This window comes from Typopeltis vanoorti, chromosome 7 (assembly GCF_054136105.1).
Source record: "Typopeltis vanoorti isolate ZY-2024b chromosome 7, IOZ_Tvanoo_1.0, whole genome shotgun sequence".
Taxonomy (NCBI): Eukaryota; Metazoa; Arthropoda; class Arachnida; order Uropygi; family Thelyphonidae; genus Typopeltis; species Typopeltis vanoorti.
The window spans coordinates 65,678,509-65,694,277 of NC_143555.1; the positions used below are offsets into that span (position 1 = coordinate 65,678,509).

General features: G+C 35.2%; 1 protein-coding gene across 8 annotated transcripts in view; it reads right to left on the reverse strand.

Moving 5' to 3' along the window:
• The window catches only part of SCCRO4 (DCN1-like protein SCCRO4), a 264,907-nt gene that overhangs the window by 37,616 nt on the left and 211,522 nt on the right, over nt 1-15,769 (reverse strand). For all 8 annotated transcript variants that reach the window (XM_090395325.1, XM_090395322.1, XM_090395323.1 and 5 more), the window contains one exon: nt 8,034-8,142. In XM_090395325.1, coding sequence (XP_090251451.1) covers nt 8,034-8,142 — 109 coding nt within the window. The remainder of the gene's footprint in view (nt 1-8,033; nt 8,143-15,769) is intronic.

The window sequence follows — 15,769 nt, forward strand, 5'->3', positions numbered from 1 at the left end:
TGCTTTTCTTTATAAAATTGTGACTGGGCATGAAAGTTATGTCCATCATTATGATTGTGAAATAAAAATTCAGTCTGGAATATCACCACCCTATCTCAATGATGGCTAAAGTTCAAAATTCAACCTTCTACCAGAGAAGGCATGATACTGTCTTTTTTTTGGAACAGCAAAGAAAGCTCTTGAGAAACCATTAACATGAAGGCTATACATGAGTGCATTCATTCCAATGGCTCAAAAATCAGATTTGAAGTTATGGAATGGCCTTGGATAATTGGTCCAAATGCATTTCTGTTATCTTCCAAATTGAAGATATAATGTAAGAATATCTATTTTTAAAATGATAAACAGATTAAAGCAAAGGTGAGAAAGTGGTTCTGAAAGCAAATTAGTAGCATTACTGTGATGGCTTTGAAAAACTAGTTATGCTATGGAGAAAATATTTTGAAAGGGATGGAGATAATGTAAAATAACGTAAAGACTTTATTTATTTATTTTGAAATTTCACTAATATATCTGTTTTAGATGGGGAAGCTATAACAGCGGAGGCATTATTTCTGGAATGACCTCCTCTATTCCTATATTAGTGACTACAGCAGTAAAAAAAATTAATCCGAACATTCACACTTTAAAGAAAAATTTTATTTCTGCAAAAAAATAAATACAAAAATTAAACTCCGACTTTACCTAATAATTTATATATGCTCGTCTATTCCTAGTAAGTTCATTAATTCTTAGGCTCAACCAACCAACTCAAACGTAGAACACATTTTTCTTATTTCTGCATCATGAAACCATACTTTTATAATGGATTGTATTAAGTTAACCCTTGTATCACAATTTACTTTTCCAAGTCACTTTTCACTATGACCCATAAATTTTCTATTGGGCAATATGTCAGGAGAGTTACCTAGCCACTTAAGCAATTGAAGTTGTGATTTTCGAGGAAATCTTTCACTTTTTTGAAGTGTGGCACGGAGTGAGATCATCCTGTTGGAAGATGAGTTCTTTGTCTTTCTGGATCTGTGGGACCACTCTTTTGTCCAATATTTTTATGTATTAGTCACTTTTCATCATCCTGTCAACAGGGACAAGTAATCCTGGACCATCATGTGTAAAACAACCCCAGAACATCATTTTAGCTGGGTGTTTATAGGAGCTTGTTGAAGGTATATATATATATAGGAGAAGTCTTCTCAGCCACTGATTTGCGAATATAAGGTACTCTCTCTTTGGACTAAGAAATGGCTCTCATCTGAGAATATGATCTTCTTCCACTTCTCAACAGTCTAATCTTTGTACCATTTTCTCCATTGGAGCCTCTTTTACTGCATAGCTGGTCTGTGTGAGGTCCTCCCTGTTTCCAACAATCTTAGACAGATTGTCATGTCAGAAACCTTAATCCCACTAGCTGCCAAGTCTCTATTTAAGTCTACAGCAGATAATCTTGGATTCATTTTGCTTTTTATAACTAGTAAACGATCTCAAGTAAGTGTAGTTTACCTTTTTTACTGACATTTTCCTTTTCTGTCAGGAGAAAATGTACCTGTCTCCCTAAACCTCTTTAAAATTGCATTAACAGTACCAAAACCAACACTACACTAATTGGCAATTTGTCTAAAATTCATGGATGTGTACTGAGAATGAGTACATATTTTTGAATGTTTGTATTGGGGATGTATCCATTTTATAGCTACACAAAATCAATAAAAAAACTACAAATGTCAACTTGTTTCCAGTATTAAAAAGCACAACACTATTAATAAACAGTGTAGAAACTAAAACACACAACATTCAACCAAAACAGTGAACTGAAACAAAAACCAAACCAAAACTATAAACTTGACAAAAATTTGGCTTGTTTGGATTCATTTGTTTATTACTATATATACATAAATATTACTGCATGCATTCTTTGTATGCCAAGAACAACACTGTTGCAATATATTAAACTGCATATACAAGTGTATTGCTTGGAAAGAAAGGGACACCATAGCATGAGGAAACTCCCACCTTAATAAGATGTAGGACTTTCTATCACTGCAATGACTGAAGTAATCCTAAGGGGCATGCTTCCCCTCAAGCATATGATAGCAATCAATAGGAATTTTGTACAATTCTTCCTGTAGCCATGTAATGAGGTATTGGACTGTTGTAGGATGGACTGCCTTGACCTCACCCGATGCTCCAGTTCATCTCACAGATGATCAGTAGGGTTGAGATCAAGGCTCTATAGAGGCCAGTCAAGCATGGTGATGTTCGTATCCACAAATCATGCAGCTACAGCAGCAGCCTTATGACATCATGTTGGAGGCTTAATGGATTGTATACAGTACTCAGAAAGAGTGCTGTATACAATCTTTCTGAGTGCTTTATACAATCCATTAAGCCTCCAACATGATGTCCTCACAGCACTTAAGCCTCTATACATGCGGCCTTATGACACAAAGCATTGTCTTGCTGAAAGAAACAATGGTCAACTCCATAGAAATGCCAGGGAGTAGGAAGCACTGTATTGTCCAGAATGCTCAGATACCTCTCAGAGTTCAATGTTCGTGGCACCACAAACAGAGGTCTTAGGCCAAACCAAGATCCAAACATCACACTGCTACCTCTGAATTTCATAGTTGAGATTATGCATTCTGGTAAGAGAAATTCACCGGGCATTTGACACACTTGTCCATCTGGACAAGTGTGTCAAATGCCCAGTGAATTTAGGTGTAGTGTGATTTGTCACTCCATAACACAGCTTTCCAAACCTCCATGTCCCACTGTACATTCTCTTTGAAACACTGAAGATTATGCTGAATATTGGTTTAGGTAATGTGGGGCTTGCATATTGCAGTCCTACCATGGAAACCCATGTTGTGAGCCTCAGTTCTGAATGTTTTGTGCAGATTCATGTTCCTATAAGTTGATGCCTAGAACTCCACATTCAATGTATCTGCTGACAAATGGCAGCTTTCACATATTATTCTTCATAGTGCCCTACAGTCATGTTTGGTGAGTGTGGTAGGTTGTCCATTGCATGTAGCACTTGCAGATGACTCCCTGTGTTTCCATCTCAGTATGGTATTACTGTTATCTGTCATGGCCCAATTTGTCAATGATTTGCTGAACAGATAAGCCTGCAACATGACATCCTATCACAAAGCTTCTTTCAAACTCAGTCCTTTCTTGCAGCCATTTCACCCAGACAGAGTTGCATTGACTTTGGGAGCATCATATTCCTCCAATTTATATCAGCTACAAACACGTGACTCGTTGCATGGCATGATACACCTCACCCATGGGGTGTCCTTTAACTTCTTTCCAAGGGATGTATAATACTGGGTTGGTGCACAAAGAAATGCTTAAAAAAAAATTCAAATCATGCATTCATAGTCAAGTTAAAAGTTCACTTCTCAATTACCCAGATCTCTTCAGAAAGAAATATAAATTCAATTAAATAATTAATCTGATTATTATTATTTTCTAAATATCAATCCCAAACAGGCGAGGTAAAAACTATAGCACATGCCATGTGTGTGAAAGGTGCAGATGATAACTGGGTAAGAAGAGGAAATCTAATGACATTTTTTTTTGTTTGGTACATTTGCACTTGTACTGAAAAGACATGTTGAGCAAATGCTGTTCTTATTTTAAGGGGTACAAGAGTGGAAGATTGATATTTCAGTGTAGCAGTGTCAATGGAATTACTTGTAAAAAGACAGAGTTGAGATAGTTCATCTCTGAGATGAAGGGTGAAGTTAGTGAGGGGTGGGATCACCTATCAGCCAAACTACTCTCCTCTGGATGGCATCAGGAATTTTTGGGGAGGTTGTAGGTGCACCACCCACATAGATGTTAATGGTATTCTAAGGATGGGCAAGATTTAGCAAACCTGTATAGCTTTAGTAGCTTGAGGTAAAAAGTAACATCAAGAGCTGAAACAAATACCAAATTTTTACAGTCAAGAAACTATTTATGTGATATGTGTTTACCCCAGGAGAGGCTGGAAGTAAATGTCAGTCCAAGGAGAGAGAGATAATCAAGTCTGGTGATATCTTTATTATTGAAGTCAAGTGTAGGCGAGATGAAATCCCCTTTTGCGAAAGTAAAGGCAAGATGGCAATGAAGGTGACCAGGTTATCCTTAACCTACTGAGGATAGTATAGTGATCAGTGTTAAAGGCACTCATTGCAGATACTCTTAAAGCTTGGGATGTGCAAGCACTGAAAGATTCATTAAACGAGTAACATGAATGCAATGTACTATTGTCAGCAAAGCTTCGGATAGGATTAGTAGTTAAAAGTAGAATATTTATATATAGAAGAAAGAGCATAGGTGATAGACAGCCCTGAGGCACTTCTGCATTGGTGGTGTAGCATGAAGAGAAGAAGCCATCCAACATGACAAAAGTGAATGGCTAAAGAGAAAGCTTGCTACCTAACTGCAGAGGTTGGCAATTTATTGAGCAGGCCTTGATACCAAACATTATGGAAATGCCAAGAACAACAGCACTTTTCTCCAAATCTTTCCATGACAGGTATCCAGTAATCAGTGATGTGGACAAGAGGACAGATGTGAATTTAGATTGGTGGAATCCATACTAGTGGTTGTTGATTAACTGGTAGATCTCTGTAATGAAGAAAACCATTGACTGTCTCCATTATTTTGGAGAACACCGAAGTGATGGCAATAGGATGGTAGTTTGACAGCTAAGTATAAAAGCCTGTAGAGAGAGAGAGAGAGAGAGATACAAGTCAGGTATTATCTCTGGGATATGTCTCAATACAGCTGTAGAGATGCCATTAGGACTAGAAGTCTTTATAGTGTCTAAGTTGTTTAGTATTCTCCTGATGTCTTTCTTCAAAAAAAAACAGCAGCAGCATATGTTGTTCAGTTTCTGGTACAGTAAGAGGCAATTTACCTTAGTCATCTATTACTGAGTTGGAGAAGAGTTATGCCAGAAAGTGAGCTTTATCTGTAGGTGCTGCAATAGTGGTGCTATGTAAGAAGGGAATGAAAGTGAGTATAGTTGTGACATGATTTTTTCAGAGAAGTCATGGATGCCATTTGGAAACAGGAGTTTTCTGCAATTGCTAATCATCAGAGGCACTGTTAGCACCCAGGGTTCAATGTTTCATGAGGAGGAATAATTCACACAACAAAAAAAAATATGTTTAAAAACAGCAAGAATACAACAATGCAATTCAAGTTTCAGTTGAGATAATGTCCTTAATAAATGAGTACTTGGACTCTAGAGAGTTTATATCTAATAATAACATTACGATGTGCACAACAGTAATGAACTAATGTCAGTCCTGGTGAAACTGAAGGGGGGGGAGAGTTCATAATTATCTCACCATATAAATCAAATACATTAAATCATCTGATTCCAATAGAATTAAGTAATATAGCCAAATGCTTTCTTTAAACAACCCCCCCCCCCCCACACACACACATTCCAGATTTGGCTCCCTCGGACTACTATTTGTGTTTCCAAACATGAAAAATGGCTGGCAGGAAAGAGATTTTCATCAAACGATGAGGTGATTGCCAAAATAACTGCCTATTTTGAAGAGTTGGACAAATCATACTATATGGATGGGATCAAAAAACTCAAGCATCGTTGGACTAAGTGTATAGACCTCAAAGGAGACTATGTTGAGAAATAAAAAATGTTTGTCCCCAAAAATTTGTTTTCTTCATTTTTGCATGGACTTATCGAACAACCCTTGTATTTAAGTTAGGCTGATTTCTGAGAGAGCTGCTACAGATTCCAAACTAGTCTTTCTCCTTCAAAATTACTGTGATGGAGCATGGTGGTCTTTTTTTTCCAACTGAGTCTATGAGCCATATCTAAAACTGGTCTGCAAGGTCCAACTGTGGAAGTCATAGGTTTTTCCCCCCTTCCCCCCTTTTCATATAGATGTTGGTTGATCTTCCTGTCTGTTCACTGTCCATTGTAGGCCAACTTGCAGGAAAACAGGGCACTTTGTATACTCCAGGCACAAAGAGACAGGAGGGAGCTTATCGTTAGTGAAACATAAGTTTAGCAAGATTTCGGTGGAACTTGAAAGCCATGCAGAGATTGTATTTCTTTAAGACTGGCTATTTTTTTGGAAGTACCTCGAACATAGGGAATGATGATAACATTAATAAAATCTTTCTGAAGAGAAGGTTGAGAATTGATTAATTTTTTGATACTGTGGGAACTGTAGCCATTAGATAAGAAGGTGTGGTGTATATGATTAATCGGAACAAAGATTATAGGCTCTATTGGTTAGTGTTTTAATGAGAAAGTTTGCGAATGTATCTGCCTGTGTGGGTGGGCATCCTGTATAGTGAACGGGTAAGGTTATCATTTGGTGGGTGTGCTGCCAAGGTGTCTAGAAAGGCTAAACTATTATTAATTTCTTTTTCCATGGTAAATTGGATTCTAGGGTGAAGACTACTGAGGTGACAGAGGAAAGAGTAATGGGTCTAGGCCATGAGGTCTACTATGGATAGTAGACCTCATGTACTTATAGACAGGAAGATCAGCCAATGTCTGTATGGAAGAAAGCAAAAAAATACATCTGCAGTCACGACTATGGTCAATCAGGCTGCGGACCATGTTTTAGATATGACTCATAGATTCAGTTGGAAAAAGACCACCAAGCTCAATCACAGTAAATTTAAAAGAGAAAGGCTATTTTTGGAATCTGCAGGACTCTTAGAAATCAGCCTAATTTATAAACATATGGTTGCATAAAACTTCCCAAAATATGGGAAACATTAATACTTAGATCCCCATTTACTTTCTAGGCTGCCAACAGGTGCCTAGAGAAGTTGTCCCATCTAGTTAGGACTTTAGTCTTTTGTCCACACGTTTCACTTAGTTTTGTGTTGCCTTTTTCTCTCTCTCTCTGTGTGCCATATTGTACTCTCTGACAATGTCTCAGTGACTGATGAAATAATGGAAGAATTAAATATGTTAATCCTTCCTCAGTGCTGTTTCATTCCATAATGCAAAGCACACACATCCTTTTGGATATGTATAATGCTATGTATTGAATGTTGTAGGATCAGTTTGAACTTTGACTGAGGTCTCATCAGTGGGAGCCAGATACACTTGAATAAAGGATTAAACAAGAATATAAATTCTTAGCAAGTTTAATTTATTACCAAGTGAAAATATTTTCTACAACTATCTCTAATTCAGAGTATTTTGATAAGTTGATACACCTTTTCACCACTTATATATGAGAAATGACTTCTGCATTCCTTCAACCTTGGTATCCCTCCTGGATCTGGTTTCCACTGATGAGACCCGAGTCAAGCCAATCTGGGCAGTGTCCCTTTGCATAATGCATAGCATTACACACACACACATCTGAAAGGATGTGTGCTTTGCATTATGGGATACAAAGGTGATTTAATGTGAAGTCATTAGTCTCTATATACAAGGAGCCTAGTCTTGAATATACTTCATGCATAAACTTTGTTTGTTTTACACTTGGATAAAGGATACAATTTTTTGGCAAGTCTAATTCCTTGTAGCATTTAGTTCAATACTGATGGACACAAATTTCAATGGTACACAGGTACTCCACGATAAAGGCTTTTCAATTGAAAATGGATCTCAGAATGGAGTGAGGTTTTCCCTCCAAAATATTCAGGTTTTCATTCCACAAAATAGGTAAAATGGCCAGAAAAACATTCATAATTAACATAATATACCACGCTGATAGCCTTAGTAATTTCAGTCAATTTAAACAATCCCATCTTCATTTTGCTGTAAAGTAAAATTACTCTGTAACTTATCTGAAGTGATAAAAAAAATTAATTTGTACGGATAATAATCATTTATACACTGTTTTAACATAAGGAAATAATTTCATAAAGCTATGGTGTACGGCTCAATTTTAAGGATGGTAAATACTGTCAATGTGCCAACTCGTACACATTTTTTTATGAAAAATAACAGGAAATTTTCAAGTTTATTATGATATATTAACTTCCTACAATAACCATTTAATTATACTCTTCATTTTTTTTTTAATACTTACTCTAGCAAAATCATATGCATATCTATATATACTCTTGAATGTTGTATGATCATTTAGTAATGAACGCAAATATTCTAGTTTACTTTGAATCTTCTGGATTGAGTCACACCTTAAAAAAGAAAAAACCATGCATGAGCATCTGGATGAAATAATAAAGGAAAAAGCTTTTAAAAATGTGACAAGGTTTTCAAGACACTCCAATTTTAACAGTTTACTATAAATTGTTATATTTAATAATTCAATTATACTGAGAACATTTAATTATACCGAGAACAAAACCAAGTTTGGAGTGACTGACTCATTTTAATATTTCCAAGAATATGAAAGCATTCTTACTTGAGTGAGAATAGCAGTAGTAATCAATGATTCTGGAAAAAAAAAAAAGGTAAAAGATAGTGCAGGCAATTCTGTCAACATTTATTATTATCCAAGACTCATGGAGTCACAGACTCATTTAGGAGATCTCTTTTGTCACACATGCAGCTTATCATACCATGCCTTAAACACATTCAAATTCTCTGCAGGTACCACACTCCTCAGGCAATGCATTCCAATCATTTATAACTCTCCATGAAAAAAACCCTGCAAACCTGCTTCTCATTCCCTTGCTCACACCCTCCTTATACCGCTTTTAGGGATGATCTCGTTCTTTCCCATCTCCTACCATTTTATGAAAAATCTCTTCAATGTTAATCCTATAACAACCCCTTACTAACTTGTACATCTCTATCATATCATCCCTCTTCCTCCTATTCACTAGACTCTGCCAATTCCATTGTCTCAGCCTTTCTTCATATTCAACATTCCAGAGATCAGAAACTATTTTAGTCAATCGCCTCTAGACCCTCTTCAACATCTCTTCATCCTTTTGAAAACCAGGTGACCAACTCTGTGCCCTGTAGTCCATATGTGACCTAATGGAATGGAATTTTGTAAATTGTTATTGTAATAGTTGTCAGTATTAGGGAGGGCTCTTACTCCCCCCCCTCCTGAGTTTGCTCTGTGAAAAGAGCATTTCATTTCCTTGAATATCAGATTTATAATTTTGGATGGGCTTTCCTTATTAAAAAAGCAGATGATCTGAGTTGGGTATGTGATTGAAATAAAGATTATGTGGAAGGGAATTCTGAAGGAAGTTTTTTAATAGTGTGTTGTATTAGACAAAGTGAATACCATTGTTTTTGAAAGGGGGAAGGTCATGGTTTGGAAACTGTGAGTATTAAGCACTGTGTATAGTAGAGTACAGGTAACCCTCGTATAACATGGTCTACAAATAAATTGTAGTAACCCTTGTTCAACGAGGTACTTATACAATGCAGTTTCGATATAACGTGGTCTACAAATTGTAGTAACCCTTTATCTTTTCATATATTTTTCACCACGTGACTTAAAAATCAAATTTTATTTTCATTAAATTTGCATCTGCCCGTATCATCATGTAGTTATAAGTAGCGAATTTATATTAAGGGAAATACCCTTTAGCAAGCATGTACGTCAACTGTTTACTGTATAAAGTGTTTATGGTTGAAAATTTACTTCGTTTTTTGCTGAAAAAGCGCATTAAAAATCATAAGTGTGTTAATCTCAAACTGAGCACTTTATTTTCTGGTGAGTTATATACATATTTAATATGTAATGCTTTATGTAAAAAATTAATTTTTATAGTAATGGCCACTTAGAGGGCTTTTGCAATATGGTTGAAAACAAAATTAGTGAATTAATTGATGGGGAAATAGATTTAAATAAGGAGGAACTAGTACAGTTAATAGATGACATCGAACCAAATGGCGGGGAAAGTTCTGCCGAAGATTCTGATTGTGATGAATCAGTTAAAGAATTCACACGGTTCAAAATATAGCCTATTAAATTTGAACCTACTGTTCTTGGTAGCGAACTTTGCACCTAGTGTCGGCATCATAAGAAGTAGGGCCTGAACCTTTAGAATCCAAAAAAATCTTATATAATCTTGAAGTTTTTTGATTCTAATCACCAATCTACTAACCTGATATCCAAATCCATATGTTATAACTTAAAAATCAACTTGTCATGTGACATTGTCATATGCCTTTGAAAAATTCAAAAAAAAAAAAAAAAATAGTGTGGCCTTACCCCCCCCCCACAGCTTTTCTTATTGTATTGTAAATGTTACCAGATTACTAAAACCAGAATGCCCTTTAACAAATGCATGCTGGCCTGGTCTCCCCCTTTGTCTGTTGCCATTCATAGGTCTTCATTCTGCCACTAATTTAGGCCATCTTGTGTTGTTGCAATGTGTTCAGCCCATTGCCATTTTGAATGTATAATATAAACTGATTGTCTTGTACACCTGTTGTCGATCTTATCAAATGGAGAGTATCCTGTCTTTAAGTGTCACACCAACATATTCCTTTCCATCTCCTTCTCTAGGTAATTTTTAATTTTTGAATCATATGTTGAGTTCATATATTATTTGACCAACTTTAATTGTTATAATTTGTCCCAGATAAACATGCATCTATTCTCTCCACTGGTCTATCTTCCAGTATAATTCTTTTTAGTGCTAAATTGTCATTCATTACTTTTGTTTTGTTTATTTATATTCATCTTCAACCCACTTTGACTGGACACCTGAGCTAATTTTCTTAATTTTATTTCTAGGTCTTCTACCAAGAGCACAGTAGCATCAGCTAAACACAGATTAGAATCTTTCCATTAATTTTAATTCTTCCATTATTCCAGTTCAATCCATGAAAAGCTTCTTATAAGGCAGATGTAAACAGTTTGGAAGATATATCTTCCTGCCTTATTCCTCTATTTATAGAAAATTTTTACTTTTCTTATGTAGTTTAACAACAGGGATGGTATGACTATATATGTATTTCAAGGTTCATTATATCTTTCTTCTATTCCCTGTTTTAATACGAATTCTAGGATATCTGAGGTTTTGATGGAGTCAAATTCCTTTTGAAACAAAGGCTACACAGAGAGGCTTATATTTGTTTATCCTTTCTATAATTTACCTAAGACTGGATATGATTACTGGTACTGTAATTATCTAAACCCTGCCTGATCCTCTGAGTGCATATACTTGAGCTATTGCATTATTCTGTTATTTATTTTATAGATGTTTTGTATACTTCTGGTAATAAACTTAATGGTTCTATAATTTTAATATTCTTCCTTTCACCATTAAAAAAAAATTTTTTTTTTTTTTATAAATAGTTAATGCATTGTTCCATGCTTTTGGTAATTTTCTGTTTAACAAAGTGTGAAGAGATATGTCAAGTAGTCAGTCATTACGTTCCCTCCAAATTTCAACTGTTCCACTTGAATCCCATCTTCCTGCTTGATTGTTTTCAAAGCTGTCTCAACCTCTTCTCTCATGCTTTCACAGATTGAACTGGAATAATGGAGGAATTAAAATTAATGGAAAGATTCTAATCTGTGTTTAGCTGATGCTACTATGCTCTTGGTAGAAGACCTAGAAATAAAATTAAGAAAATTAGCTCAGATGTCCAGTCAAACTGGGTTGAAGATGAATATAAATAAACAAAACAAAAGTAATGAATGACAATTTAGCACTAAAAAGAATTATACTGGAAGATAGACCAGTGGAGAGGATAGGTGCATGTTTATCTGGGACAAATTATAACAATTAAAGATGGACAAATAACATATGAATCAAAAATTGAAAATCACCCAGAAGAAGAAGATGGAAAGGAATATGTTGGTGTGACACTTAAAGACAGGATGCTCTCCATGTTTAACACAGATCTCGAATGTTAAGATCGACAACAGGTGTAGAAGACAATCAGTTTATATTATACATTCAAAATGGCAATGGGCTGGACACATTGCAGCAACACAAGATGACCTAAATTAGTGGCAGAATGAAGACCTATGAATGGCAACAGACAAAGGGGAAGACCAAGGAAGAGATGAAAAGATGAAATTGTTAGGACTGCTGATAATAGAATGGAATGGAAAAAATTGGGACCGGGGGGGGGGGGACATCTAACACTCTTCACTGCGTTAATTCAACTGTCAACACTTAATATAACTTATGTTAGGATGTAAAGGAGTTGTTAGAAGAGGCAAAACTGAGGAGCGAGAAGGTGAAGATTGTAAGTCTCCTATTAAGCTGTGATAGAGGCAAACTGCAGAGGAGGGCATTGGCAGCCAATGAATCTATACATAGATCATGCAGAAAGAATGATGTAGTATAGGATTTGTTGATCTGTGGTGTTATTTGACAGAAAGAAGAATTTGTACCATGCTGATGGACTGCATCCAAATGGTTTTGGTGTTAGGTGTCTAGAGAGAGAGCTTTGTACACCGAGCATTGAGAAGTGCAAATTCAGGAAAACTTAAGCAATTAGTTTGAAAGCATGAGAGTTTGTGTGAAGGCACCCACTAGGTAAGTGAGTGTGGGAATGACAAAGTGTGGAATCTAGTCTCTCAAGCAAAAATAATGAATAGGGTAGTCAATTCAGGAAGTAAAGGTGAGTGGTGGCCTAAAGGGATGCTGCAATTTCTATATACTAATGCCAGAAGTATCAGCAACAAAAGGGATGAGTTTTTGACATTAGTGCAACCTGGCTGAAAGTTATAGGTATTAATGAGACTTGGCTAACAGCAGATGTAGTTACAGGGATTGAATGTGAAGGGTTTAGTATTTTCAGGGAAGATAGAGAAGGTAGGATAGGGGAAGGAGTACTGCTTACGAATTGCAGCCAAAAAGAATAGGAAGCAGGTGGGAGGATGGCTGTTCATTTCAAACAATCTGGTGTGAGATTAAGACCAGTATGACAAAATATACAGTTGGTTGTTGCTATAGGCCAGGAAGTTCCACAGATCTCGAACACATGCAAATTAGTATGAGTAGAGGTCGAGTGATTGTTATGGAGATTTTCAACTATGGAGATATAGACTGGAAGGAAGGAAGAGGAATTTATACACCTGCTAAGAGATAATTATTTAATGCAGCATGTGATGGAGAGGACTAGGTGTGGAAGAATATTGAACCTGGTCATAGAATCAGAAGTGCTATCCATAACTAAGGTGATTACATTGCCACCAATTGGTGAAGGTGACCATGATGTCTTGACTTGGGAGATTGTAAAAAAAAATGAAGAATGTTCTATCAAGGGGTATATGTGGAACTACAAGGCAGGTGATTATGACAAGCTTAGGAAGAAGCTTAAATCTGTGAAATGGCATAAAATACTACAGGGTAAGGATATTAGTAGTGTATAGGATATAGTTAAGGATCATCTAGGAGAGCGCTTCCCAAACTGTGGGCCACGGCCCCTTGGGGGGGACATTAGTTTTGTTGAGGGGGCCGTGAAATAGTGAAAACAAATTTAAAATGTTTTAAGACTAAGTGTGTGTGCCATATCAAATGTGTAGGTAAGATGCTAAAAATGTAACATTTGCATTTGATTGTTGCTGTGTATGTTTTGTATTGAATATAAATACAACAAATATTATAATAATATATGTCTGTAATGAGATTTTTTTCCCCGTTGGGGTTGTGAAATATTTTAATTTTTCCAATGGGGCCTTTACATCCAAAAGTTTGGGAAGCACTGATCTAGGAGATGGGTGTCCAACCTTTTGGCTTGCCTGGACCACATTGAGTAAAGAGGAATTGTCTTGGGCCACATATAAAATATATAATATAGTTAATGTATATAAGTAACAAAATTTCCTTTATTTTTTAAATTTTTTTATTCTAACATTAAAAAAAAAAAGAGGACAGCATAAACACGTAACTAGTGAGATGTTTGGCCTTGTTTACGTGAAACCATTGCACCAATGTCTGGTTCAATGGAAATGGTTGCAATTCGTAGTGAACTCTCAAAGTTTTCATTAGAAATTTTTGATCTAACTTTACTCCTCGTATGCTTCATTCTTGAAAATAGTTGTTTACAAATGTATGGCAACTCTTTCCATTCGAAAATTTGAAGGTAATGTCTTTATGTCGACTAAAAATGGAGTTGTAAATAAACAAAAAAATTGATTTTTTCTGATATCTTGAAAGCTATTCTCAGATTCCTGTATCAAAACGGAAAGAAAGACAGCATATTTTTCACTGTTCACAGGATTGTGTTCAGCCAACGTATTGAAATGCATAAATTATTTGCTATAACTTGAGCTTGCCATAATTTAAGTTTCATTTCAAATGCTGTTATGGTTTGAAACACAGCACAGATAAGTTGATTTTCACCTTGAAGACACATGTTTAACTCATTTAAATGAGCTGTTAAATCCATCCAAAATGCTAAATCTGTGAGCCATTCTTTATCTCTGGTAAAAAATTTTCTTTTGATCCCATAAATGATTTCATTTCATTTCTCAAATCATAAAATCTTTTCAGCATTTTACCCGGTGTTGGCTGCCTTACTTCAGAAAAGTAAATGATGTCCCCGTAATCAGTATCTATACTCTTAAGGAACCCTTGGAATTGATGGTAATTCAATCCCTCGGACCTTATGAAATTCACAACTTTGATGACAATTTGCATGATATTATTCATTTTTAAGGCTTTCGTGTATAAATTTTCTTGATGTACAATGCAGTGATATTTCATCAAATGTGAGTTGCCGGCAGCAATTACATCATCTTTTATTAACTTCATAAGTCCAGTTTTTTTACCAACAATTGCTGGGGTGCCATCATCAGTAGCTATATCAGGTATGTTGGCAAAGGTTAATGAAAATCGCTTCAATATAATTTTTACTGCTTTCTAGAAATCAAGAGATTTAGTTGTGTCCTTTAAGCACCAAAGAAGCCATTTCTTCAGTAACATTATATTCGTTATCAATACCTCTAATAAAAATGGCAAGTTGAACCATATCTGTACATTAGTACTTTCATCTATCGCCAAAGCATAAAATTTAAAATTGGCAGCTTTACTCTTAAAATCTCTTTTGATAGATTTTTCTGTTTCTTCAATTTGCCTAGCTATAGTTTGGTGAGACAAACTGATTTTAGAAAAATCTGTTTTTTATCAGGACAAATTATATCTGCAACACTTTCTGTACATTGTTTAATAAACTCACCATCAGTAAATATATATATATATATATATATATATATATATATATATATTTTTTTTTTTTGCAATCAGATTTGCTACCACATAACTAGCTTTTATAATAGTCTGAGTTGTAACTTCCTTGAAAAAACTTTGTTGAGATGACAGACTTTCTTTCAGGTCCTTTATTTCGTCTTTACAAAACATTCCTTGATATACCATCAAATTTGGCAGCATGTCTTTGCATTATAATGTCTTTTCAAATTATAATCTTTGAAATCTGACACAATTTCCAAATAAATCAAGCAACAGTGGCTTGTTATTTTTCTAGGCAAAAAAGTACTCATTTGTCCATTTTTTTTTTTTTTGGTTCTGCTTTCTTTTGAGATGACATTGAATGCATGCTGGGGTAAAAAAAATTAATAATTAAGTAACCATTTATTTTTATAATATTAGCGATGTTGTTTGTGTGATTATAACAATATCATGAGCAAAAAATTGATAAATTTTTGTACTTCCTATACCACAGCTACTAAAAAATTATTTTAACTTATCAAATTATTTTATGAAATAACACAAGAAGATCAAGTTTAATAATTTAAAAAGAATACCTATATATCTGTTTAATGACAAAAACCCTCATCTTCATAGGAAGATGTAAATAGGTTGAAATATTATTATCATTAATAATAATGATAATAATATTTCACTTCTTACT